The sequence below is a fragment of the Watersipora subatra genome, chromosome 3 (assembly GCF_963576615.1).
Source record: "Watersipora subatra chromosome 3, tzWatSuba1.1, whole genome shotgun sequence".
Taxonomy (NCBI): domain Eukaryota; kingdom Metazoa; phylum Bryozoa; class Gymnolaemata; order Cheilostomatida; family Watersiporidae; genus Watersipora; species Watersipora subatra.
The window spans coordinates 726,570-752,160 of NC_088710.1; the positions used below are offsets into that span (position 1 = coordinate 726,570).

General features: G+C 39.7%; 2 protein-coding genes across 6 annotated transcripts in view; one reads left to right on the plus strand and one right to left on the minus strand.

The window, feature by feature from the left end:
* The first annotated feature begins 7,707 nt into the window (after nucleotides 1-7,707).
* LOC137389604 (uncharacterized) overlaps nucleotides 7,708-25,591 on the plus strand; it is a 54,706-nt gene continuing 36,822 nt past the window's right edge. For 2 of the 5 annotated variants that reach the window (XM_068075662.1, XM_068075660.1), the window contains exon 1: nucleotides 7,723-7,790. In XM_068075662.1, coding sequence (XP_067931763.1) covers nucleotides 7,739-7,790 — 52 coding nt within the window. In that variant the 5' untranslated portion in view covers nucleotides 7,723-7,738. Of the gene's footprint in view, nucleotides 7,791-8,000; nucleotides 8,110-8,535; nucleotides 8,639-8,827; nucleotides 9,221-24,676; nucleotides 24,692-25,458; nucleotides 25,562-25,591 lie in introns of those variants that run through there. The other 3 variants (XM_068075659.1, XM_068075661.1, XM_068075663.1) reach the window with 3 other exon arrangements.
* LOC137391423 (dynein axonemal heavy chain 3-like) lies at nucleotides 14,699-19,825 on the minus strand. Its single transcript, XM_068077890.1, has 5 exons — nucleotides 19,706-19,825; nucleotides 19,417-19,620; nucleotides 18,849-19,034; nucleotides 17,048-17,290; nucleotides 14,699-14,830 (listed from the first exon to the last, which is right to left on the minus strand). Exons 1-5 carry the CDS (start codon nucleotides 19,823-19,825, stop codon nucleotides 14,699-14,701), a joined length of 885 nt encoding a protein of 294 aa, XP_067933991.1.

A 25,591-nucleotide genomic window follows, 5' to 3' on the forward strand; every position in this document is an offset into this window, starting at 1 on the left:
ATCAACGATAGTCGCTAATTTTTACAGCTATTTAGACGGTAGGGCGGGACGGCCCCTTGTTGTTCTTACTGTCGGGAGCAATAGAGTAAAGATTTGGTTGTTCCATTTCGAGTTCTGATGGATATAATTATGTTTGTATTACGATCGGTCAATAGAGGTGGTTGGTTATTTTTATACCATGCTATCGAATAATGTGGCATTTTCGTGTATAAACGCAAGATACTTAGTTTAAAGAAATTCCAGTTCAAATAATGAAACTTAGTTGCTGCTAGCGTAGCAAGCTGCTAAGGGATATCATCGTCTTGGGTGAATATGGAGAAAATATGTTATGTATGGCTAATCCGAACCCACACACAACATCAATGTTGAATTTGCTTTTTTATTTTGTTCTAATTTGATTATGTTCGGTTTGTGCGCTTTTGCCCTGTGGGAACTAATTCGGTTATTACTGGTTCAGGTACTAGTGAAGATGTTAAGCTATCAAGCAATTCTGATATTTGCCAATAAATGTTACATTTTTTAAGTCTACCAATTAAAATACACAACGAACAGAATTTTAAATGATAGTGACAAAAGATTAAAATAGCCAGTGTAAGCAAAAGTATGCAGTACTAGACTGCTAGCGGTTACACTCCAAACATCCCCTCATGTCACTCCTACTCCACCTGTGCGTCTTCCCAGAAAACACCGTAGTGCCAGACTACTCTAAGAGATAATATAACCATGAGTCACCAAGACCCAGACAGACAAAAACAGATAGCGGATCTGTAACAAAGTGAAAACACAGCAAAGATACCAAATAGAGCTCTCTCATCTCCACCAGCTTCTCAAGAAGCTCACAAGCTATCCCTCATAGTTGTCCAAATACTGAGGACGTCATCGCACCTGCTGCGACCGCCTAAGCATCACTGGTTAAAGCTCAGGCTCACCAGGATCCAAATCCCTGAGTGGAGCATCAGCATCCTGAGGCTCGACCTCTATGGTTAGAACTCCATCCTTGGTAGTCTGAGGACCATCCTCTGCATCCTCCTCCGACACCTCAACTACTTCACAGGGGTGTAGCTGAAGCAGTGGGGGAGCGACAGGCCCGCCTAATCTGTCCAGGTTAGGCCAGCTGTCTATGACCAGTTCATGGATGCCATTTTCCCTACTGCAGTCAGTACCAAACCACTGTTTATGGACATCCCTCACATGCCATTGCATGCCATCTATGCACACGCTGTGCTTTGAGACGACACCGGTCATCACTCCCGGTGCCCATTGCCTAGTACATAAAGAGGGCGAAGGTTTCACCCACACTTCATCACCGACAGCAAATTTGCCTTCACTGACTTTGTCTATCCCACATAGATTGACATCAAAAGCACTCTCCATTGATTATTCAAGGATACCAAAACCCCGTCTGTACCCTTGTGAGGTGTGATGTTATACCAACATGTCGCATCTTCGGGGCTTATCCCTCCTCTCTCGGCAATCCTCTTGATTGTCCGGTGATTCCTCTCGACGATTCCATTGCCACTCGGGGCATAGGCAGCCTGAAACCTCAGAGAAATCCTCCACTCGTCAGCAAACTGTGCAACAGTTGCTGACCTAAATGCTGTGGAAATGTTCATTAACAATTTGTCACACCCCCCTCGCTCAATTACAACAGTGCATAATTGAGCCATGATGTGTGCCGCCGATTCACTTGGCAAGCGACGCCAGATAGCGGAAACGTGATGGTCCGCAATCGACCATAGACAGGAACACCTGGCCGCCATAGCGAGTCACGTCTATGGCCACTCAGCACCAGTTCTCCTTGACAACCAAGCTGCTTGTTTCCATGAAATTCTCATCTTTCAGAGCCGGGTCGACGCGCTGGCAGGCTTCACAGCCAGCTCGCGCTTAACCTGCTTCCACGACAAGTCACTGTATACTTGCTGTGCAAAGAACAGCGTTCTTTCGACGCCCAAATGGTAATGCAAATACGCCGCTCATGTAGCGTCCTAGATATTCTTGCCGGTGAAAATGGCAGCAGACATGCTCACAGTCTCACCTTTACTCGTCGCTTGATGCCCAAGCCACTGCTTGAGCACCCTTTTTGCTCTATCCACCTTGTTCTCTACCGTAGGAACAAGGTGCATTGTGACCGATAGGCCATACTCGGTTATCGTGTCACAGAACAGCCTTAGCTGATGCTTTGCAGCATCTCCGCGGCACCTTTCCTGCGAACACGATGTCACCCGTCAATTGTATTTGACATCCAATTGACAACTGTGAGAGAATTAACTGACAACGTGAAAGTCTTAACTCTCACGCGATGGCCAAGTTAATACCCTGTTCCGCAGCTTCCAACTCTGCAAAATTGATGTGCCAATGGTCTGACTCTTTCCTCAGCCACGACTCATCTTCAACAATGCTGCCATCGACCTCAACTGCCACACAGACCCAGGGAGCTGTCATCCATCCACATGATACAGAACCAATCGGCTTGGGACCCTTAACAGAGTCCTCTTGACATACACTCAAGAAAAGCTCACTAGCCAGTGCGCTGACCTCTTTTTAAACGGGGGCGTCCCAAGCTCCATTGCACCCCAGCCGCTTCAAGAAGCTGCAATAGGGCCTCAACCGCCCAGCCATTGGGGAACGTCGAGTCGCCACAAAACTAGAAAAACTCTTAGTCAGTCTAGCTGGTTCAAGATGTATTCCAGAGAGTGCAGCTCCCCTCGACATTTGCAGATGTCCAAGAATATTTCCTTTCAGAGAAGTACCCGACAACTGACCTCTATCAAGGCCCTCCGGCTCTTTTATCACCAGTCCCTTACATAGCAAGGTGATTCCTCAGCTCCTCCACTCCAAGTGCACACTTCTGCACCACTTTATCATTAATATAGTGGTCAGTCCCCCGTCCGACTCGCTCATCTAGCGAAAAAATTTTGCCTAGAGGTTTGGTCAGGACCCTAGGCGCACACGATAGCCCAAAGCCTAAGCGTGTCACTGTCAACGCATAAAGGACCCCCCTTATACTTCACAACCTGGTATTTCTACAGGTCCTCCGAAACATGGATCTGTAGGTACACAGACTTAAGGTCGACTACCCCAAGTTCGTTGTATTTTGACATCCAGCTCTCAATCTCAGCACAATACCGCTCATGCAGGTTAAGTGCCCGAGTACACTTTACTAAGCGATCTAGGTCTGCAATCCTTTCGGGGATTCCCCAGACCACCGTCAGCTAACGGTCCACTGGTTTTGGGCGAAAGTGGAAATGAAATCACGGTCATCGACTCGCAGTGACACCAGATCACTGCCCGACGACGGCGCCACTTCCGCCACCCCGCATGCGTAGTTAGCCCCAGTATCCTGCCCTGCATGTGCTCTACAGCATCCATTCGGATAGGGTTTCCCCACCTGACGGAATACTTTGCATCACTTCCTCTATGGACAGCAACACCTCCCATGTGGTCAATGATGTCATCACCCAGCAAGCGGTCAACTCCAAGGTTGCACAACTTGTCCATCACAAGTGTTGTAACACTAAAACAGTGTCCCTGCACGCCAACAACCGTTTGACACTGCCCCTTCATGTGAGATGCCTTGCCATCTGCTGTCAACAATGGCTGGCTCGGCTTGAGCCGGGTCGAACCTGCCAGCACCTGCGGACTTACCAGGGTTCGCTCAATCCTAGTGTCAACTAGACACTGAAAACTGCAGCCATTCAAAATTGCTCGAACAACCTGCATACAACCGCTTGTTGTAGCCTCGCCGGCCACCCTGGACAGCCAAGGACTGTCCCGCTGTACACTCTTACTGCTTGCATGTGACCTCCAGTTTCCAGCTGTCCCACCAACGCCACCTCAGGTCCCCATGATGTTATTATGAGACTCTATGTAAGCCTGGCTTACATGGTATCCATATGGGAGGACACGGCGCCCTCATCTTCAGTGAGCATTCCCGCCGGTCCAGGCGGTGGCCGCACAGGACAGTCCAGTAGAAAGTGGTCCGTGTGACTGCATCGGAAACACCTAACCCTCTTACCAGAAGAGGTTTTTGCCATCCCCGTACCACACAAAGGTCGTTTAACTTGTGTGCAATCTTTCACTCTGTATGAGCCCCCACATCGAAATCAACCCTCCTTGCTTTCGGGCTGCTTGCTAGAAGCAGCCCCCAACTGCTTGCCAGAAGCAGTCTCCGACCGGTTACCAGAACTGGCCACTAAGCTATTCGTTGAGGGGCGACCCTCAACAGCTCTCCGGGAAACTAATTTCCCCTCGCTCTGTTCAGCACAGAACCAAAGTTGGCAGTGTACGCTAGGTCATGTGTCACTGCCCATTTGTAGACTAACTCAGCCGGCCTCTCGTAGAACTTGGTTCTGAAAATCATGTCCTGGAGCACCACCTCCTGTCTACCGCTGAGCTGCTGCAGGCGGTCCAGGTATATATCAACTGTCTCTTCAGCCGGCAGCTGGCGAAACGATGCCATACCTCCTCTCAAGGCATGGTTGGTATCTCCGGCAGTCAGCTCCGCCTTCATGACATCCCACTGAAAGGCCTTGCCCACTCTCCTGCATCCATGCACTCAGGCAGCAGTGCCAGAGAGCATGTACGCAATCAGTATGCATGGAACAATCTGCTCCAGCTGTCAGCCACTCATACTAGGAAAGCCATGTGGTTACCCCAACTGCACCATCACCTGTAAATGGCTCCATCTGTCGGCTCAGCCTTTCCGGTGTAGGCCATCGTGTCTGTTTGACCAGATTCACCAAAAAGGCAGCATCGAGCACCAAAGGCACTTGTCCAGCAACCTCAGCCGCCCATGCGCCATCGAGTGGCTGAACCCCTCTGCCATTCTGAGGTGGCTCAGCCTTCTGGCTGCTTCCAGGCTTACTCATTGCCCTTTCCAGCTTGCCTCAGCCCACCTGAGTAGCACCCTTAACCAACAAAGGAAAACAATAAAGCCGAAATAGCTTGTAAGCAAATGTACACAGTACCAGACTGTTAGTGGTGACACTTCAAACCTCCCCTTATGTCACTCCTACTCCACCTAGGCGTTTTCCCAAAAAACACCGTAGTGCCGGACTACTCTAAGAAATAATATAACCACGAGTCACCAAGACCCAAACAGACAAGAAAAGATAGTTGATCTGTAATATAGCCAAAACACAGCGAAGATCCTAAATAGAGCTATCCGAACGGAGCCCTCTACCAGAAAACAACATGGCCAATTCTCCGCGTACTGTGCCGCATGCCCACAAACTCTTACAAGCTCCTCTTGAGCACCATGTGACTATTAACTCACAAGAAGTTGCACCCTTACTCGAACGGTTGTCCATGTTTGCTTGCTCTGTTTTGAGGTTCGACAGTCAAACAATAGTTATGATGGTTTTTAGATATGGAGGCTCGGTGGTTAAAATAGTGAACTAGAAGATGATCAGCTGGTGATGAAGAAGGAGGCGCCATAGACAGGGAAAAATAGAGGGAAGTTCCAGAGGCAGAGGAACATGCCTCGGCCGGCAGGCTAGTTCATAGAATGCTGTGTTCATAGCAGTTAGGTGTGCTTATAGGCGGGGAGCCTCAACAGGTCCTTGAGAAAGAGAGATAGATAGATGCTGAGTCGTTGAAACTTCTCTTTTATAAGTGTCTCTGTTAGCCTGTAAGAAGGTGCTTAGGCGCTCAGGTTCTAATCTTTATGTTGCAGTGGGTTAGCAATTGAGTGAACTTGTCTTAAGTACATCATGGGAGTGATGAAATGATAACCAACTCCAGTTGTCTTGGTTGTGTCTGGTACAGGTCTGATATCTTTTAATGGTTTTCTAGCATGTCGTTTGATGTCTCTTTTTTCATGGGTTACTTCTACAAAAGGTTGCTAAGCTGCTTGTAGATGAGTATATGACCACCGTCTTTATTGCTGGTCCTCTAATGTATTAGGTGTCATGTTCATTGTAATATTGCATATATCTCCGGTGTTTAGGCATTTCTCCATGATGCTATCTGCTTTTGCTAATACTTCTATACAACAGTGTAATTCAACTACATAATTTACTTGCCGAGCTGTTCTGATGGTTGGCTGTCTGACCTATGTAAGCAAAATAAGTTTATGGCGAAGTGTTAATGTTGTTTGGTCGTCTCTCTGATTATTTTAAACAAAGTTATAATAAGGTCGAATTTCAGTAGCGAATAATTGCTAGTTTTACTCACTTCGTGTCGATAATCATCTGAATGAAATTTGGTTTTGATTTTACTAGTAAGTTCTACTTATTTCTTGCTTCAAGGTGAATGGATTTTTCATAGAGAAAAATACCTGCATGGCTCTTATGAGATCGTCTCGTTTGGTTCAGAGGTTTTAAGGTTATTAGGCCCAAGGGCTATGTTGTTCTATGGAGATAGTAACAAAACTGGACACCGATAGAGAAGAGAATCTGGACAATGTTTATAATTCATTTGAGCGCCGAAACCTGGCAAAACAAGATTATTCATTCAGAAGGAATATATTAACGAGCAGGTCAAGGAATCCTTAAAGACATTCTGAGCAGTCAAGAGGAAAATCAATCAAATAGATACATTAATCAGCAAGTCAGAGAACTGCCAAAAGACATGTTCTAGATACCAATAGTTAATCATCACCTTCAACCATTACACCAATGTTGTTGTAGAATTATGTAACCAATCATCAGGCTTTTTATGGATTTTAGTAGTAAGCTCTTGCAGCAGAGCTGGGAAAAGACGTAATTGCTATTTGATTGTCTTCTGGGTTTTTATTCATATAAAAAGGCAAGTTGTGGCATAGCAGCGACTATAAAAATGCTCTACTTTGGCATGTTTTGGTAAAGCAATGCATGTTATCACCATCGTTAAAACAGCAAAACTGCGACTAAACTGAGATAACATGTAACCCTGGTACTTAGTTTATAATCACTATTTTATTGGTTTCTACCTAGGCTTTGATTGGCTGCTCAGACTGGTGATGCCTTGATAATATAGCGGCATGACGTTGTACTACTACACCGCAGTGTATCTTTGGATTTAATGTCTGTGACACAGTTACATTACGTCTGTCGTCTGTCTCAACGAGTATTAATAGCGAACAATGCTGCTTATATAGCATTGCTGGTTTGGTGTTTATTCCGCTTACGCAGATGGTCAAAAAGCATGTCATACCTAAATTAACTGCTTGCCTTTTACTTTGCAATTGTCTAAGCTGGCACACTTCTACCCATTTTGGTAGTTGAGCACTGATATAGCTCTCTACCATTTTCATCTGTATCTGTTCAGTAAGTGTTCATCATCTGTGCTACATGTGATTTCAAAATCTATCTATTTTCAGCATCAGTCTCTACCAAGAAACTCTCGGTCTATAATTTATAGACAGAGGTCAAGGTTGCATCAGAAATAATGCATATTGTATGTCCCTCGAGCATTGTGATGGTAAACACGCTTTGCTTACTGGTTTTATCTGTTATAATAAAGTCACAAACTTGTGTATTTCAGCACTTTTCTTGGCGACTGCTCACTAAATATTGTATCCATATTTAGAGAATCATTTTAGTGTCCAATGTTTTTGTAGCAGTATTTCACCCGAAGCTACAATCCGTTATGGTAATGTAGTCTACCATTATATACCTCGCTAATGTTAATTTGATCTGTATCAGCAGGTAGTTTCTATGATGATGCAAGTTAGTTTGTACCATCCATTTTAGCTAATATCTGATGTGTTTATGTCTCTTTAGAAACAGGCATTCAGAGTAGTAAGGGGTCACCAAGGATGGCTGCAAGCAGCAGTCTAGAGATCCAATGGTATCCTGACAGCATGCGTTGTGAGTGCTTTCAAAATATGCACATTCACTAGATGTAACAAAATTTATTTCCCCATTCTTTCAGACTGCTTGCTGACTCTGTCATGTGATGAAACAACCAAACATTGAATAATATCGAAAATTGACAGCCAGGTTATTCTCCTATTTTGGTCCGACTTACTCTGTTCCTACAATCGTTTGTTATCACCGTCTATCTTATGGTTCTGTCAGGTGATGTTGTCAGGGAAGATAAGAAGAAAGAGTATGTTTTTCATTTTAAAATCAAAGAGTTGAAGAAGAAGGAGGCGAAAGGGAACTTTGAAATACAATCAACTACTCGGTATGAACCATTAGTACACTAGTTAATAGGTTTTTCGTGTTTAGTTCTGATTGTTAGTTCTCACGAGTCCGTATCAAAAACGTCGAGTGCGTCTGTGAGCCTTGTCAATGCGATTACACGGTCATAGCTACCGATTAATAAGTCAGCATTGAGACTGACATCATATTAGTAATCTTCCCTTCTGGATAAGCAACTCCAAAGCAGTGTCTCCCTCTTTGCTAGATAACAGTAGCTAGAGACTGTTTCATAGAGTAAGGTTCAACTAATGGCTCGACACTCTTGTGATTAAATGGAGGTAACCCGCTGCTTAGTGTCGTTTGCTTTCATGAATGCAGTAGTCTTTATTACTACCCTGGGAGTTTGTGCAGAGGTCACTAACGTAGCCGCAATCATTGCTGATGAGAGTTTCCTTAATGGTTTATCAAGGTCCTTCATTTTCCTGGTGAATGCCGGAGACAAGCCAATGCTAAAATGCAAAGTCAGCAACTTGCCAGAAGATATCGAGACTAAAAAACTTCCAGAGACCAAGGTGAGATCTTGGTGTCGCATTTTTTCTTGTCAATGTACCTCCCTTACTCATAGCTAACTCGTCGGTCTATTGTCAAATTTTTTCATCCGATATGCCTTGTCAACATTCATATATAACCAGGATGGCTTTTGTAGCAGGTCACATTTGTGTAGGATACTCTTGCATCTTCTATGTACATCTGTTCTACAGATAGATGATGGCCGCATACAGGTGTCTTTAAAAAAGACAAGCAAAAACAATTGGGAAAGTTTGATCGGCCCTGATCAGCCCTGGAAGTTCCCTCCACCTCCCGAAATACAGTAGTCAACCGCCAGCTTCTATGGATGACTTCACACAATAATTACAGAACTCTATTGTCTGATCCTTCATTGAGACTACCTGGTGTTGGGAGTAATTATTTCAATTCTTGTATTTATCTACTGGCGCTTTTTGGATTTACAAACAATAGTCTCGAGGTTGCGGAGCTTTGGGCTTACGCAATGTTTTTGATATTTGTTTTTAATTAAGCTTTGTATGTCAACATATGAACAAAATCTTTTTATAATTCTGTAAACTAGGTTTTTGTATCAGCTCTTTTGCTCATGCTGCTAATAGACAGTTTTTCACCCCCCCCCCCATTAATTTGAGGGTGGGTGCTGCTTTATCTTTAATCTCTAAATGCACTCATGCTTTTTAATCTCTGAACGCATCAGCTATAATAGTAAATATATTACATGATTACAACAGGAGATGTGAAGATGACTCCGTGTTACACCCACTCGTGTTAGAGACTAGACACAATCAATTTAGTCAAAGAGAGTTTTCTTCCTCTTTAGAAGTATGGAAAAGTTTTATCATCTGAACTAACTGCTATGAAGTCTAGGCAGATTATGTATGAGGTAGCCTTGCTAAACATGGATGGCTGTATTAAAAATGACGCTACAATAGCTATGACACCCGACTACATCGCTCCACATGAAATTATCATCTCACGACCTGCTACACCTAATGTATAGATGAAGTATAATATTCACATAGAGTTATCAACACCACCTTCTCCATATAGCTGCATAGCTCTAATTATTATTTAACTTTCCAACTTGGAGTCTCCGGGCAGGTCTATACTTCAATATAATAATGCTCTGACACGTGCTCAATACGCTGAATAATCTATTTATAGACTGTTATTCTCTTCACATTACTTAATTGAAAACCTCCAATTTATTGTCCAATAAAGTTACCAGCTCTGTGTTCTCCATGTGGTTCCTCCACAAGCTTACTCAGTTTCTCAAGCATGCAAGTAATTAACCTGCTAGCAGGGTTATAATCAATAGCAACAGCTACTCCTATCTACTCAACCTGTTTTAGTTGAGACTGCTGAAAACCGTTCTAGGCAGTTCTATACAAGAACAACTGGTTTTTAACAGGTGAAGGGAGAGTCTACAGCAAATATTATTCTGTCTAATCTATGAAAGATTGCTAGCACACCACGAACTGTCCCACTCTCATGACTGCTGCACCGTGTTTACAACCATGTTTTAACAGCGCGCCAGTAGTACCAAAAACATACAGAACAAAGTCCACTAGGAATCGTCTACTCTTACATTTAACACTGGATTTAAAATTATTATCTTCAATGTTATAGAGATGTGTAACTTTACAAGGTAACTCTATGAGACACTCTTGTAAATGAAATAGATTCACTCTTCTATTAAGGTGGTCATCAGGTCATCGTGTACTTTACCTTGCGCTGAATAAGCCTTGCTTCTCCAAGCCCTGGATATACCTTGTTTCAACATTTACTATCAAAACTACGTCTAGCCAGACAAATATGGTCATTACGCATTTTATTATATTATTATGGTATCTTAAATACTTTGAATTTAAAATACATTGGAATGTACATTTTTTGTGTCAAGAAAACATACATATGAGTGGAATAAGATAAATGCTAAAAAATAAAACACCTAAATACAATAGATGCATAGCAATGAGACGACTAGAAAATATTCACTACGTATCTAGGTTCATGGAATATGAAGAAGAGTAATATGGACATGAAAAGTGAGCAGAAAATTCCAACAAAGACGTGTAACCACAACTATTCCATTACTATAAGCACTTATTTTTGCATAGAGATATTTAAAAGAATATAAGTGTGTTTGCTGATGGTATGGATTTGGCAGCATTCCAACATCATATGGAGCCTGAGTTTCCATTTTCAGCATTGCCAGTTTTTGATCAAGCGCTTAATCTATGGTATTAACAAGGTATACATCATAGAACAAGCCGACAACAACCAGCAGGGGCACACAACTACATGAATGTTCACCGAATCAAAATTAATATCAACTTGGTGCCAGAACAAAACTAGAAGGCGCCAGCGCATCTGTTATGTTTTACATCAGCCTGAGAAATGCGTGGTTCAACCACAGAAGGCTGAGGTATATTACTGCTAGCGTTAGACATGGTGTCACCAGCTGGGCCTGACCTAGCGACCAACTTGTTCCTACCAGCAAGGCTAGACTCGGTATCGCTGTGGTTATGCCGCGGCTGCATGAATGGGGAGTAGCTGGAGTATGAAATCGAAGGAGGGTAAGCTGTGGATGCCATCGATTTCCCCGCCACGCTCCTAGGTCCAAAAGCTTAACTCCCAGAATAATCTACCTTGTATCCTGGTTCTTCAGCAAACTTTTACGTGTCAGACATCAAATGTTACTTTAAGAATTCATGATAAGCAACAGCAATTTGTAAGTGTCAAGACATCTCTCAGTATCTGTCTCTCTGTCTGTCTAGTTTACAGAAATGAGTTTAAGTTGGGCAGCTAAAAAGGATAGGCGAGCAAACAAGTTATTAACAAGCTTATTCTTTAAAGGCAGTATGTTAAATGTGTAAACTGGGTTGGTAGTCATAGAAACCATTTATAATAACATAATATAACAGTTCGTAGTTGAACTACTTCATCTATATATATATATTTCACAAACTTAATCGTATGTGTATTCGTGTCGAATCATTTTCATTGTCCAGCTATAGCTATTATTTTAGTATTGCGGCACACATTACGATGCCCCTGATAAGAAATTTCGATCTAAGGTGTTATCATATTTGATATACCGTAACCACACGCTAATTATTTTAGCAATGCGCCCACATGTTACGATGCCCTTGTTAAAAAAAATTTATATATGGGTCAAGGCCAATTCTTCTCACGCGGACATTTATGGGGAGAACTTCTACATTCTTTTGCCGTTCGGTCAGACAAAAGCAGTACGAAATCTCTTTTTACATTTGCACCAATACCGATTGTGTAGTTGTTTTGGTAGTGTTTTGTGTAGTTCAAATAAGTTAAGAAAAAAAAGTAATAGCTAAATGAAGTCTGTTTTGCTACGGGTACAATAAAAGATGATTCGGTAATGATAACATTAATACGAACTGAGAAAACAAAATAAAAATGCTGAATATGTTGAATTAATAATAACAATTCTTACATAGAAGTGTGTGTATAAAAAAGGTTACTGTTCCATCAGAAGCTATCCATCAAAACTTTTCTTATGATATGCAGTTTGAAAGTTAGAATGTTGCTATATGTTAAATACAAATCAATTTTCTAACCAAAACCTTTTTTTTTTACCCAGGCAGCGCATAGTACTGACACACTTGTGTAAGATACCTGTATCTTGACTATGACCTAGTTTCATCTTGCCTCTGCCTAGCTGCGGTTTCTACATACCGATGTCAGAACAACTCTCATGTCAGAGCTACATATCTTTTATACATTAAGCTGTTATTTTACTATACACAAAAGATAAGAACGTAACACTTTTCTATAACATTTCATCATTTGACATTTGACAATTACTACAAGACCAACATCTTTTCCTGCCAAGACTGTCTGTGTCACCATTCGTGTCAGCCTCCATAAACATTCCAACTAAGCTAATGATCTGTCCGCATCCGCTTGCTTATCTTTGTCTGTGCGCCTGGAACAAAATTAGTTGTGTAAATATTATTCTGCAACCTTTTCGTATCTTGTGTTTGACTCATGCCACACATATTTTATGCAAGTCATTCTCTCCTATATAAGGGAATCCCATCTTGTTTGTGAGGAGTCTTTCGTTCAAACATTCATACTGATACTCTTACGCTCATATTTTATTATACATTCTTGCTAAGTAATATAGATCGTTAAATATACTGTTCTTAAATACAACCTCTGTCTCGTTATCGCAGTATTAAATCTTGTGGTAGAAAAACAGTTCTACAAACATTGGCTTAAACAGAATAAGCCCCCTAAGGGTAACATTGCTAAGAAGGACGTTAGCAACGGGTTATCACACTGGTGTCAGAAGTTTTGGCGTGCGATGGGAGACAGTGAGGAAAACTCATTGGTGAGTCTTCAAGATCCAATGGAGCGGGTCAACCAGAGGTTTGCGCAGATGGGTGATGTCGTGGACCGGCAGCAGAATGCACTAGACGCTGTGGACAGGAAAACTGACAGTATTGAGCGTATGATTCGAACGTTGACAGAGAGGGTGTCAGAGATAGCTGACAGAGGACCTGCAATGAGGGGAGAGAGCCGTTTCCTTCCAGCGGAAGATCCAGAGGTTAGTTTTGGTGGCAACCTATTAGATCGCAATGGCTATGAGGTAAGGCAATCTCGTAGGAGCGACTGGGTGAGGTTTGGCTTAAGTTTTACTGGGAAAAGTGAAGAAAATTTTGATAGTTTCTCAATGCAATTTGAAACTTGTTGTTTATTGAATGAGGTGCCCAAGTCTTCTTATGTGCTGGTTTTACAGCTATATTTTAAAGATCTTGCTGTGGCATATTTAAAGGAAATTGTTAGAGCAGAAGGCAGTTCGGTAACTTATGAAAAAGTAAAAAGGCTCATGAAAACTAAGTTGAATGCATGCAAAGGTGATGAGCAAGTAGCGTTGGAAGTCTCAGCAGTGAGACAGGGAAGCACGGAAAGCGTGCGCAAGTATTATGAACGCTTCAGAAAAATTGTTGCGAGTGGAAGCGCTGGGGAAGACAGCCCTTATATTTTGCTTCACTTCAGAGCGGGTTTGCATTCAGCTATTAGAGACAAAATAATGGGCACACCATGCAAAAACTTATCAGATATTTTGAGAGCTGCAGTTGGTGTAGAAACTGCGCTACTAGCAGATAAAAATGTTTCTGATGTTTCTGACGTTTCCGCAAATTACCAGAGTGGCAGGCCTCACCCAGTTCAAAACAAACGGTTTGACAAGACAGTTAGAAAATGTTTTTTGTGTATGTCGGACAAACATCTAGCTAGATTTTGTGACAAGAAAGCTGTGAGTAGTAGGGAAGGTCAGCAAGGCCAAGCTAGGCTAGGGCAGGCTAGGTTTCAGTTGTACCAACAACCTAGACTAAACTTTGACAATAGCAGCAATAGAGGCCAGCATAGAGTAAATAGCCAGCAAAACGAGATGCCGAAATGGTTCAAGGATTGGCTAGCGAGTCAAAAATCTCCAGTTACTGAGCAATCTGTCACAAATCCCCCGCGAGCAGCATATGCTTCGGCCGAAGTGCCCCTTGCAAATTCTACGAGACAGCCAGCTAGTGTAGCGCTCAACCAGGCACGAGATAATACAACTGTGGTTTTTGACAACATGGCTTTTGAATATGTTGAGGCACCAGTTGCACAGGAAGTTAAAGCAAAAGTAATGGGTCCAATAATTTACCGTGTAGCCACAATAGTACCCGCGGTTGTTTTTGAAGTAGCACAGGTTTCGCAGGTAAATGTTGAGACAAGTAAGGTCGGCAGTAGGACTAAGGTAGCTCCTATTGTGCCTAGCGAATGGGTAAGCAGGGAACAAGCCTACGAATTGATTTCACTCGATGTAGCTGAAACTGAGCAAGTGATGACTAACAAGTAGTGCAAGTAGGGTAGTGCAAGTGAAGTGAGTGCAAGCGGTTTGCAGAGACAATTGAATAGCGATAATGAGGCTAATTATCACCCTTCTAGACCACCTAGTGTAACTAGAAGGAATGTTGGTAGTGGACTTGGAATGTCATATGCCATGAGTTTCTTGTTTACATTCCTTGCGCTCTTGACTATGTGCCAAGCTCAGTCCCAAATGCTTTGCCGGACTGGGCATACTGTAGCAAAATTTCTATTGCCCAAATTGCCTCCTTGCATACTATCAGACACCACTGCCGCACATGACCCCTACGATTTGACATTGACTTTATATAAGCCCAATTTGGTCCAATACAAAAGCAGAGCATTTCATTGCAAAATTATGTCAAACTCGTTTAGTTTATAAGTTTACATACCTCTCTGGATCAATAGATGTGGATTGTCAGTAATTACCTGGAGACGATGAGGTACAATTAGAAATAATAAATTTGGATTTTCGGTTATGTCTAGTAAATTGAAAGGAGAGTACAAGTCAGGAGAATCAATTTTGGATAAATCATTGGTGGTTAAATTACGGTTGGAACAATCAATTTTAAATAAAGTGCTGGAACAAAAGCAGACGGTGATTAATAAGCAAAACATGAGTGCAAAATAGTAAGGATGCACGAGTACATAATTGATAAATTGTACTATACAGTCTGCTAGAAAATATTGAGTTCTTATCAATATCCGGTTATTGCATAGAGTATTCGATTTGGCTAAACAGGAATTGGCTTACCCTTTCTAAATTGGTCCTCAAAATTAGCATGCATTAGCGAGCATGCAACTCTTGTTGAATGCTGAATTAGCATTCAAAATTCGTTTTCCCCTTGCATCAACCAAAAAAACCAACCTACTACAACCTTGACACCGACTAGGATTTCCCACTGCATCTAGGAGACGCCATCAACGGTTCACTGCCGCTGCCCGGAGACTATACTCACTCATTTCCACAAAGTTAAGTAGTTTCATATAAAATAAATAAATAAAAATAAAGAGAATACGCAATTCCTGTGTTTCTGTAAATGCATCATGGCATATGTTACACCTATTATTAGTGCTGAACTTTTGCTCTTGAGTGTTAGGTGCTTTCTCTCCCTTAATATTTTTCTTTATTGCACCTAAAGTTTTTTTGAGCGAAGGGAAGAGGAGCAACATATGCAACCTATTTGCCATTGTATTTTATCATGTTGTAAAATTTTTTTTAAATATTTTACAGTTTATGTTCCTTTTCTTTCATGTTCACCTGAGTGACCTTAGTCAGAGGCCTGATTAGTAGGTAAGGCTTCATTTAGTTATCAATGTACTATTGTATTTTGATACAACTTTTGCTGAGATTTTGCTTTTTGTTGCTAGGAGCAGTAACCACATATGCTGATGGATAGCGGGTACTGCAAATTGGGAGTCATCGACAAGATACATGAAGGTGCAGCCTTGGTTGGGATATATTTGGTAGCAGCGATCTGCTCCAGGCCACATGCGAGACTCGTAAGCGCAGATTACATTTACAAAGACATTACCAAAACATGGAACGATGGTAGCTATACAAAGAAGAACCCCTCGTCACCAACACTCTACCCCCATTCCTTTTGCCTCGTTCAAGAAATAGACAGTCGAACCTCCAACTTCATCACCCCTGCTCCTTTTACCTTAAGAAGATTTACCGCCGTATCGTCGTCTAAGGAGGAAGGTGTAAGATACCTGTATCTTGACTATGACCTAGTTTCATCTTGCCTCTGCCTAGCTGCGGTTTCTACATACCGATGTCAGAACAACTCTCATGTCAGAGCTACATATCTTTTATACATTAAGCTGTTATTTTACTATACACAAAAGATAAGAACGTAACACTTTTCTATAACATTTCATCATTTGACATTTGACAATTACTACAAGACCAACATCTTTTCCTGCCAAGACTGTCTGTGTCACCATTCGTGTCAGCCTCCATAAACATTCCAACTAAGCTAATGATCTGTCCGCATCCGCTTGCTTATCTTTGTCTGTGCGCCTGGAACAAAATTAGTTGTGTAAATATTATTCTGCAACCTTTTCGTATCTTGTGTTTGACTCATGCCACACATATTTTATGCAAGTCATTCTCTCCTATATAAGGGAATCCCATCTTGTTTGTGAGGAGTCTTTCGTTCAAACATTCATACTGATACTCTTACGCTCATATTTTATTATACATTCTTGCTAAGTAATATAGATCGTTAAATATACTGTTCTTAAATACAACCTCTGTCTCGTTATCGCAGTATTAAATCTTGTGGTAGAAAAACAGTTCTACAAACATTGGCTTAAACAGAATAAGCCCCCTAAGGGTAACATTGCTAAGAAGGACGTTAGCAACGGGTTATCACACTTGCATAATACTGACACACCTGCATAGTACTGACACACCTGCATAGTACAGACACAACTGCAGTCTTAAAACACCAAACATATCTTTCTCCCCAGCACATGCAGCCCTATAGCAACGTGAATAAAGAAATACTTACGTGCATGAAGAGGTTTATGAACCAGTTAAGAGAGTATTGGTACATGGGATCTATATTGCCGAGGTCAGATATTGTGAAGAAAAGAATGCTACCATGTTTAGCCACTGGCTTGTACACAGACCGCGTGTCATCAATCTCTTTTTCTGTGCGCGATGTAATTTCTTGCTTGCGAGAAATCTCCTCAGATAAAACTTTGGATGAGGACAGAATATCGATGGCCGCTTCATCTTCCAGAGTATTCCCCTAATCAACAGGCAAGCTTCGTGAGACACTTTATTTTTGTACCAAGTTGCAGAATATATCCTGGTCAAACTTTTATTCCTGCACTTGGTCTTTCTAAGTAACTCACAGCTAACAGTCTGCATGAATCAGTTTGTACTTTATTCATACACACTAGTAACTTTTCCTGACCAAATAGTCAACTTTTTGCTTCAAGGAGGGGCGTATGATATAGAAAGAACAACCAACAGTCAAGGAGGGGCGTATGATATAGAAAGAACAACCAACAGTCAAGGAGGGGCGTATGATATAGAGAGAACAACCATTAGTATATGATCAATCATCCAATGTTCATCAAACATGCTCAACTCATAAATAACAGGGTATGCGTAACAAATTTAATACAAATTATTACCAATCTGCTAAATCAATTATTTTATTTCAAGGAAGTTCTGTGTAACCCCTGAAAGCGCTACAGTATTCAAACAAACAATGAAGGATTATATACCATGAAAATTTTAATGAATGCAGCCAACATTAATTTTTAAACGGCACAACTGTGTTTTATAAAATTTAGATATTTATTTTCTTTCATATATAGTAAAATTAAGCGCTCGTAGTAGTTTTTAAAAAGGTAGAAAACATAACATTTGGATTACTGTGCTGATCATTTAGTTTTGGCTATAATTAGTTTTATGGATGTGGGTTTACAGAGGTGAGCTTTAGTTAAAATCTATCTTTATACTGAGTGGATGTCTGTGAATATAATCACATCCATTCACTCGCTTTCTTAACAACAATTCTTTTCTTCATCATAAACAGAACAAATTTACCGTTTACAACCAACTAGCTTATTTCCTGAATATAACCTTTGTTATAAAATCCGCAATAACAGTGTAATTGTCATTACAAAATTTCTATATGAACCATAATAAACTTTAAACCAGTTCTAGAATAATTATGTAAGATTATTATGAATGACCTTTTTATAAGGTTTATTACATAAATATGTTTGGGTGCCATAAGATAGATTTTATGCATTTGGAAGATGTAATTATTCTGCTATGGACTTTAATAAAATGATGCTTTACTAAAGATGAATTTACACAAAAAATTACTATATTTTATCAGAAAGCATCGGCATTTTTTATCATTGGCGATTGTTTTTGATGTTTGAGGTGATCTGACTACCAGGACGTTTCAAGATTAAAATCGACAATACCTGATCGCAGTTAACTCACAATGAATGCACTAGTTGCTATGGTTGCTATAGTTGAGATCGGCTATTACATTCAAGTTGCAGCATTACATATCGCTATTTTACCAGCCTCTTTGCAAATAAAGACGTCATAATCACATTTTCGCTTGATCTGAGCATTTTAACTGTGATCAAGTTTAGTCAATTTCACTCTTGAATCATCCTGGCAGTCAGACCACTTCAAACATCAAAAACAATCACCAATGATAGAAAAATACCAATACTTTCTGGTAAAATCTACTGAATAAAATCTTTAGTGGGTGTTTAGCAAAGTTGTAGTAACCTACCCTCTGGCAACAAGAGAACTAAACATAGCAAACCAACCTGGGAGGCAAAGAGAACCTCCAAAATCTTATCTTTAATTTCTTTGAGATTGCGTTTGTTGGCAGCGCCTTCTAAAATCAGTTCATTTTTCTTTTCCTCCAAAGCAGGCTTTTCTTTGGCAATGACGATTCCCAACAGTTGATCCTCGAGTCCGGAGGGAGTGATCATAAAATTGAGCAGTGTTACCTAAAAAGAGGAGCAGAGAGTCATAAGTACTACATAAGTACTACATAAGTACTACATAAGTACTACATAAGTACTACATAAGTACTACATAAGTACTACATAAGTACTACATAAGTACTACATACTACATAAGTACTACATAAGTACTACATAAGTACTACATAAGTACTACATAAGTACTACATAAGTACTACATACTACATAAGTACTACATAAGTACTACATAAGTACTACATACCGAGAAGAGTGTAGAGTGATGAATGATATATAACTATAAGTCTAATCAAACCATGCAAAGGCCATTGTGACCATCATAAAGAACTTGACTATGACTTGCATATGACAAGGAGCAGGAAAGGCTGAGCTATAAAAACAGACTTACCTTAACTGAGATCTCAGGTAAATAGTGAGGGTTTCTGAGAGATGTGGTGATGTAGAGTTTAAAATCGCCGCTGTATTCCACAATCTGATCGCCTACTTTGATGAAATCAACCCCGGCGGTCTTGAAGGTCTGTTTGAGTAAAATGGGTTCGAGAATGGGGTCGAGCTCCTCTTCTACATTTTCCAACAAGCATGGATTCCCAAACTGCAAAAGGTAGCGGCTTATCTACAGTAATATGTCACAATTGTGAGGGAGAGATAGAAGAAGATCATGAGGCGTAAATTGCTACCTGCAAGCAGTTCTCTAGAACTCGGGTGTAGTTGTTATCCGATAGCTTAATCACTGACAGCTTGTTCACTTTCTCCTTGTTCTTAACCCATTTGTTGGCCTGGCCTTGAGGATCAATCATAAGGGGCCACCGATTGGCTGAGTGGACAATGATACCTAAATACAACCAGCAAAGGCGATTGATGAATCTGTTGCAGCAAATGATATGGGAAGACAATCTCTGATATTTATAAAAAAGCACAAATATAGTTACATCTATATATACATTTCTTAATGTTGGTATGTGTATTCATCGATTTGGTTGTCCAGCTAAAGCTATTATTTTAGCATTGCGCTCACACGTTATGAATCCCCAATTAGGAAATTTCGATCTAAGGCGTTATCATATTTGATATATCGTAAGCACACGCTCACTATTTTAGCAAAGCGCCCACACGTTACGAAGCCCCGGCTAAGAAATATTTTGTGACCTATGTATATGCAGCACGGTGCTTCTTCGTTTTTATTTCGTTAGGGCTAATTTGTTCAGCCCCACCATATCGGCAATAATTTATCAACGAGCTTAAAATTTGGCAACTTGTGTAGTGATTATATACGTTATAAAAAGATATCAGTGGCTCGCCATGGCGAGTTCGGCGTTATCCGTTACGGTAAAACGGTTTCGCAAATATAAAATCATTTAATAATAAAATTTCAGCTAAATGACATATTTATTGATACATTGCACTCACGGTTTACTATGCCCTTATAAAACACAATGCTTTCCGTCAAACCGTATCAACAAACATTTCTACAAAATAAATAATCGGCGACTGTTGCAGTGCTTTTCATTTGGTCATAATGATTTTTATTTTGTATTAGTTGTATCATTACCAAATAATCTGTTTCGTAATTTACTTACTTGCTATTAGTTTCACATCTACATTTAGTTCTCTACTTATTTATTCCAGCTGCTCAGAATACTTTTTCCCAACTGCACTATGCTTCCTTGATTCTCATTTGGTACCTTGCATTCCACATTCATTCTTTTATTTATTTACGACTTTTACGTTATTTCTTTTAGTTCTATTTAAAACATCTTTGCTTATATATGAATATTTTTCAATTTGTTATTTAACGTTTATTTTTATAGCGATATAGTATATTAACAAGCGCAATTTCCTTTCCTCGACACACGAATATTGAGTTGCTACACACATGTTTCATGAAAGTTCCTATCAGTGCTCGCTTTGTGCATCAACTTACACATCTTTCCATTTAAACCGAACCAATTAGTAATTCATGATCAATTTCACATTTTACAGCAAACATTTGTAAAATTACTATAAGATTATATGTTAAATTATCGGTAAGATTTGCTGAACTATCGTGTAAGATAAGAAGTATCAGTCATTCCTCACTCTCTTACATTTACATTTATATATACAGATTTACATTCTTTTATTACATTTATAAATTTGTTATAACTTATAAAGTTTATAATATGGGTTTTTAAAGTTTGTTTCACTATCGTTATTACTTCAATTTGTATTTTTTAAACATTTGCAATTTGAATATTGTGTTTTAAGTTTAAACATTCCTTTTCCTATCACATATTACAACAAACATCTGTGAGATTATCTGTAAGATTTGCTGGACTATCGTGTAAGATTAGAAGTATCAGTTATTCCTCACTCTCTTATATTTACATTTATATACACAGACTCGCTGTGCTAACCGGCGTTGCCCAGGTAATAAATAAGCCTTTAGTCCGAAAATTGATTTGTATTTAACATATAACAACATTTGCCATTCTAACTTTTAAACTCCATATCATGAGGAAAATGTTTCGTGCAAGTCAAATAAATTAAAAAAAACTCGACTATAAAAATGTTTAGATGTAAATGTGAAATAATTAACAAGTAATAGCTAAATGAAGTCTGTTTTGCTACGATTACAATGAAAGATGATTCGGTAATGATAACATTGATACAAACTGAAAAAACAAAATAAAAATGCTGAATATGTTGAATTAATAATAATAATTCTTGCATAGAAGTGTGTGTGTATAAAAAAGGTTACTGTTCCATCAGAAGCTATCCATCAAAACTTTTCTCATGAAATGCAGTTTGAAAGTTAGAATGTTGTTATATGTTAAATACAAATCAATTTTCTGACCAAAAACTTTTTTATTACCCAGGCAGCGCCGGGTAGCACAGCTAGCTTTTACACATCTGTAACATACAAACATCAAACTATTTATAATAACTGCTGTCCACAGTTTTTAATGATCCAAATATAGACTATCGACAGACTCTACCTGACTCTGTACTAAAGAAGATACTTTAATAGATAGCTATTAACTTCACTATCCCCAGTCATTGCTGTTCAAAGTAAATTATACCATGAGACACAAAATAATAAATAACAGTAAAGTAAAATAATGGATAATATAGCAAAAAGCTCTCTTTTACATAATGTTGTTCCATAATGTGGCTTGGTAAGTGTTGGTATCTGGTATAAGGTGTAGAGGATATTCTGGGGAAGTAGGATTGTAGTGGATGGTCAGGCAGATTGGAGGTGGGATCTGAGTGCTTTAGATACCAAATATCTAATACCACAGGTTCATCAGCATTAAGAGTATATAGTAATCCTTATCATAATAACTGTATACTTGTATACTTCTTTATGAGGAGATTTTCTATAGCTAGAAATTGGCAAAATAATTCATTTTTAATTCCCGAAAAGCAATACTTATCTGTGTTCAAATGCGTGTTATTAGAAGTGTACATCCTTTGTATAAGTGTTTTTCCGAGACAACACCAGTTGAATCCTTCAGAGATGTGTTTCACAACTGAAGGCAATTGACAAGAACGGAAGTTGTTTACCACGTAAATTAAATGAATATCTACAGACATGCCAAAAACAAGAAACTCTATGAATCGAGGACAAACTGTTCTTTTCTTTCAGGAAAACTCAGCAACATTTGAGGAGATAATAGACTAAACTATTGAACAGGTTATGAAAGTTTTTTAACGTTTTATATGGAAATGTGATCAACTAGCCTGTCAGAGGAACCATGCGCGGAGAGACACTTTGCTGGTTGGAGAGCGACACTAGACTTGGGCGTCGAGGGTGGGTTACCCTGATTTGGTGCCCCTTCTTTATCTCTTCCACTCTTTGGAATGTTCATGTAGGACACACCCTCATCTTGGGTCTCTAATTCGCTTACGCGGATGGTCAAAAAGCATGTCATACATAAACAAAGCGCTAACCTTTTGGTTTGCAGCTGTCTAAGCTGTCACACTTCTAAAAATTTAGTAGCTGAGCACTGGTATAGTCCCAGTTATCTGTTGAGTCAAATAGGTAGTCACCAAGAAGTACCTACTACCTACTACTGCGCATCTACCCGTTCACTACCTCTTCATTATCTGTGTTAAACTCGATTTGATCATCTGTTTATTTTTAGCACCAGCCTCTACCTACTGCTTTTCATAATTTATAGACAGAGGTCAAGGTTGCATCAGAAATGATGTATATGGTGTGTCGATATAGTGATTGTAAACAAGCTCAGCTTACTGGTTCTTATCTATTAAGATAAAATCACAAACTTCCTTGCTTGTGCTTTATCACTTTCCTGTTTGTTGAAGACTTTGTTAATTAAACACCCTAGTAACCATATTTAGGTCATCTGCTACCATCATGTGACCAGCTATGAGGCTAAAAGGCTACACTCCCTAATCTTGTTCCTTTTATCCACACCTTTATCGGTGTTAAGCGCTTAGTATAAGTATCAGCGTTGGGCCTCTAGCAGTCCAGGTAGGTGGAAAGGTTTGTCTATGAGTAGTTAACAGCTCTGTACTTTTTCTTAGTAAACTTGCTTTTCAATAGACTGACAGAAGCCAGTCGTTTCACATGATAAACATTGAGACAAGCTGACTGAGGTATGTCTGACCTCTAAGGCTGACCTCTCTTCGTTTCCTTTTTGCTCATTAATGACAGCTTCGCAAAAGATCTATTATTCGATTATGTTTTACTAAAAAAGCTATATATAGTGTTGCACTTGGCATGATCAAACCATTAGATCAACGATTTCACTTGACTCCTTAATAAGCCTCTATTTGCGCAATCTTGTAAAATGTTTATGGAATACCTACTCCTTGATTATTTCTGTATAGGATTGTGGTAGCTCTTTATAGAAATAATATTTGAATAAAGACACCTAGCTTCACACACACGCGAGCAGTGTCAAGGGAAGACATTTTCTTTCAACATTGGCGCTTGACCTTATAATGACATCTGAGAGTATTATTTAAACCTAAACTTAAAATGATTTGGGTTCAACTTTGGAAAAATTATACTTCAATAAAAACATTGTACAGGGTAACAGGACCTGAGGCTTGATTTAGTTTGGGCATTTCTCTATACGCCTACAGTTCACTCGGAATGTAAAAAGCGTTTATGAAAGTTACCTCTTGAATAGTCCAGTGGTATTGCGGCAGAGTTCTGACACCATATTGTCTCAATTCACAAGTCATGTAGGATAATTTATGGTAACTTACAAAGAAGTACAGCTATATCTATGAGCTTAAGTGAACTTCTGTAGTTGTTCTCCTTGCTGTTAGGAACAGGATGATTCTACTAGAAGAACAATATCTGGTATGATCAAAATCTGAAAATTATGTTTTAACTTTTTGTGTTGTTTCTTGGAAAGTAAGTAGTAGAAATATAATTTCAGTGTCTAATGTTTTTGTAACAGTATTTCATCTAAAGCTAGAATCCCTTATTATACTGTAGCCTACCATTATGTACCTCGCTAACGTTTATTTGATCTGTATTAGCAGGTACTTTCTACGCCCATATAAGTTAGTTTGTACCATCCATTTTAGCTAATATCTGATGTGTTTATGTCTCTTTAGAAACAGGCATCTAGAGAAGTAGAAGGGGTCACCAAAGATGGCTGCAAGCAATATTCTAGAGTTCCAATGGTATCCTGACAGCATGCGTTGTAAGTGCTGTCAAAATATACACATTCACTAGATGACTTCAATTATGTCAAAATCTTTTTGCTTTTTCTATTCTTTTTTAGACTGTTTCCTGAATTTTTCATGAGATGAAACAACCAAACAATTGATAATAGCAAAAATTGACAGCCAGGTTATTCTCCTATTTTGGCCAGACTTACTCTGTTCCTATAATCGTTTCTTCTCACCGTCTATCTTATGGTTCGGTCAGGTGATGTTGTCAGGGAAGATCAGAAGAAAGAGTATGTTTTTCATTTTAAACTCGAAAAGTTGAAAAAGAAGGAAGTGGAAGAGGACTTTGAAATACAATCAACTACTCAGTATGAACCATTAGTACTCTAGTTAGTAAGTTGTTCGTGTTTGGTTCTGATTGTTAGTTCTCACGAGTTCATACCGAAAACGCCGAGTGTTTTGCTGTGAATTTACTTGTCAATGCGATTTCACGGTCATAGCTACCGATTAATAAGTCAGCATTGAGACTGACATCATATTAGTAATCTTCCCTTCTGGATAAGCAACTCCAAGGCAGTGTCTCCCTCTTTGCTAGATAACAGTAGCTAGAGGCTGTTTCATAGAGTAAGGTTCAACTAATGGCTCGACACTCTTGTGAGTGAATGGAGGTAACCCGCTGCTTAGTGTCGTTTGCTTTCATGAATGCAATAGTCTTTATTACTACCTTAGAAGTTTGTGCAGAAGTCACTAACGTAGCCGCAATCATTGCTGATGAGAGTTTCCTTAATGGTTTATCAAGGTCCTTCACTTTCCTGGTGAATGGCGGAGACAAGCCAATGCTTAAATGCAAAGTCAGCAACTTGCCAGAAGATATCGAGACTAAAAAACCTCCAGAGACCAAGGTGAGATCTTGGTGTCGCATTTTTTCTTGT

What these genes read in the sequence shown, in the direction of transcription:
- LOC137391423 (XM_068077890.1), bottom strand. Translation starts at nt 19,825, where the DNA reads ATGATTGATCCTCAAGGCCAGGCCAACAAATGGGTTAAGAACAAGGAG. An exon ending in TTCTAGAGAACTGCTTGCAG is followed by an intron (nt 19,621 to 19,705) that starts GTAGCAATTTAC and finishes TACCTTTTGCAG; the next exon opens with TTTGGGAATCCATGCTTGTT. An exon ending in AGGTTCTCTTTGCCTCCCAG is followed by an intron (nt 17,291 to 18,848) that starts GTTGGTTTGCTA and finishes CCTGTTGATTAG; the next exon opens with GGGAATACTCTGGAAGATGA.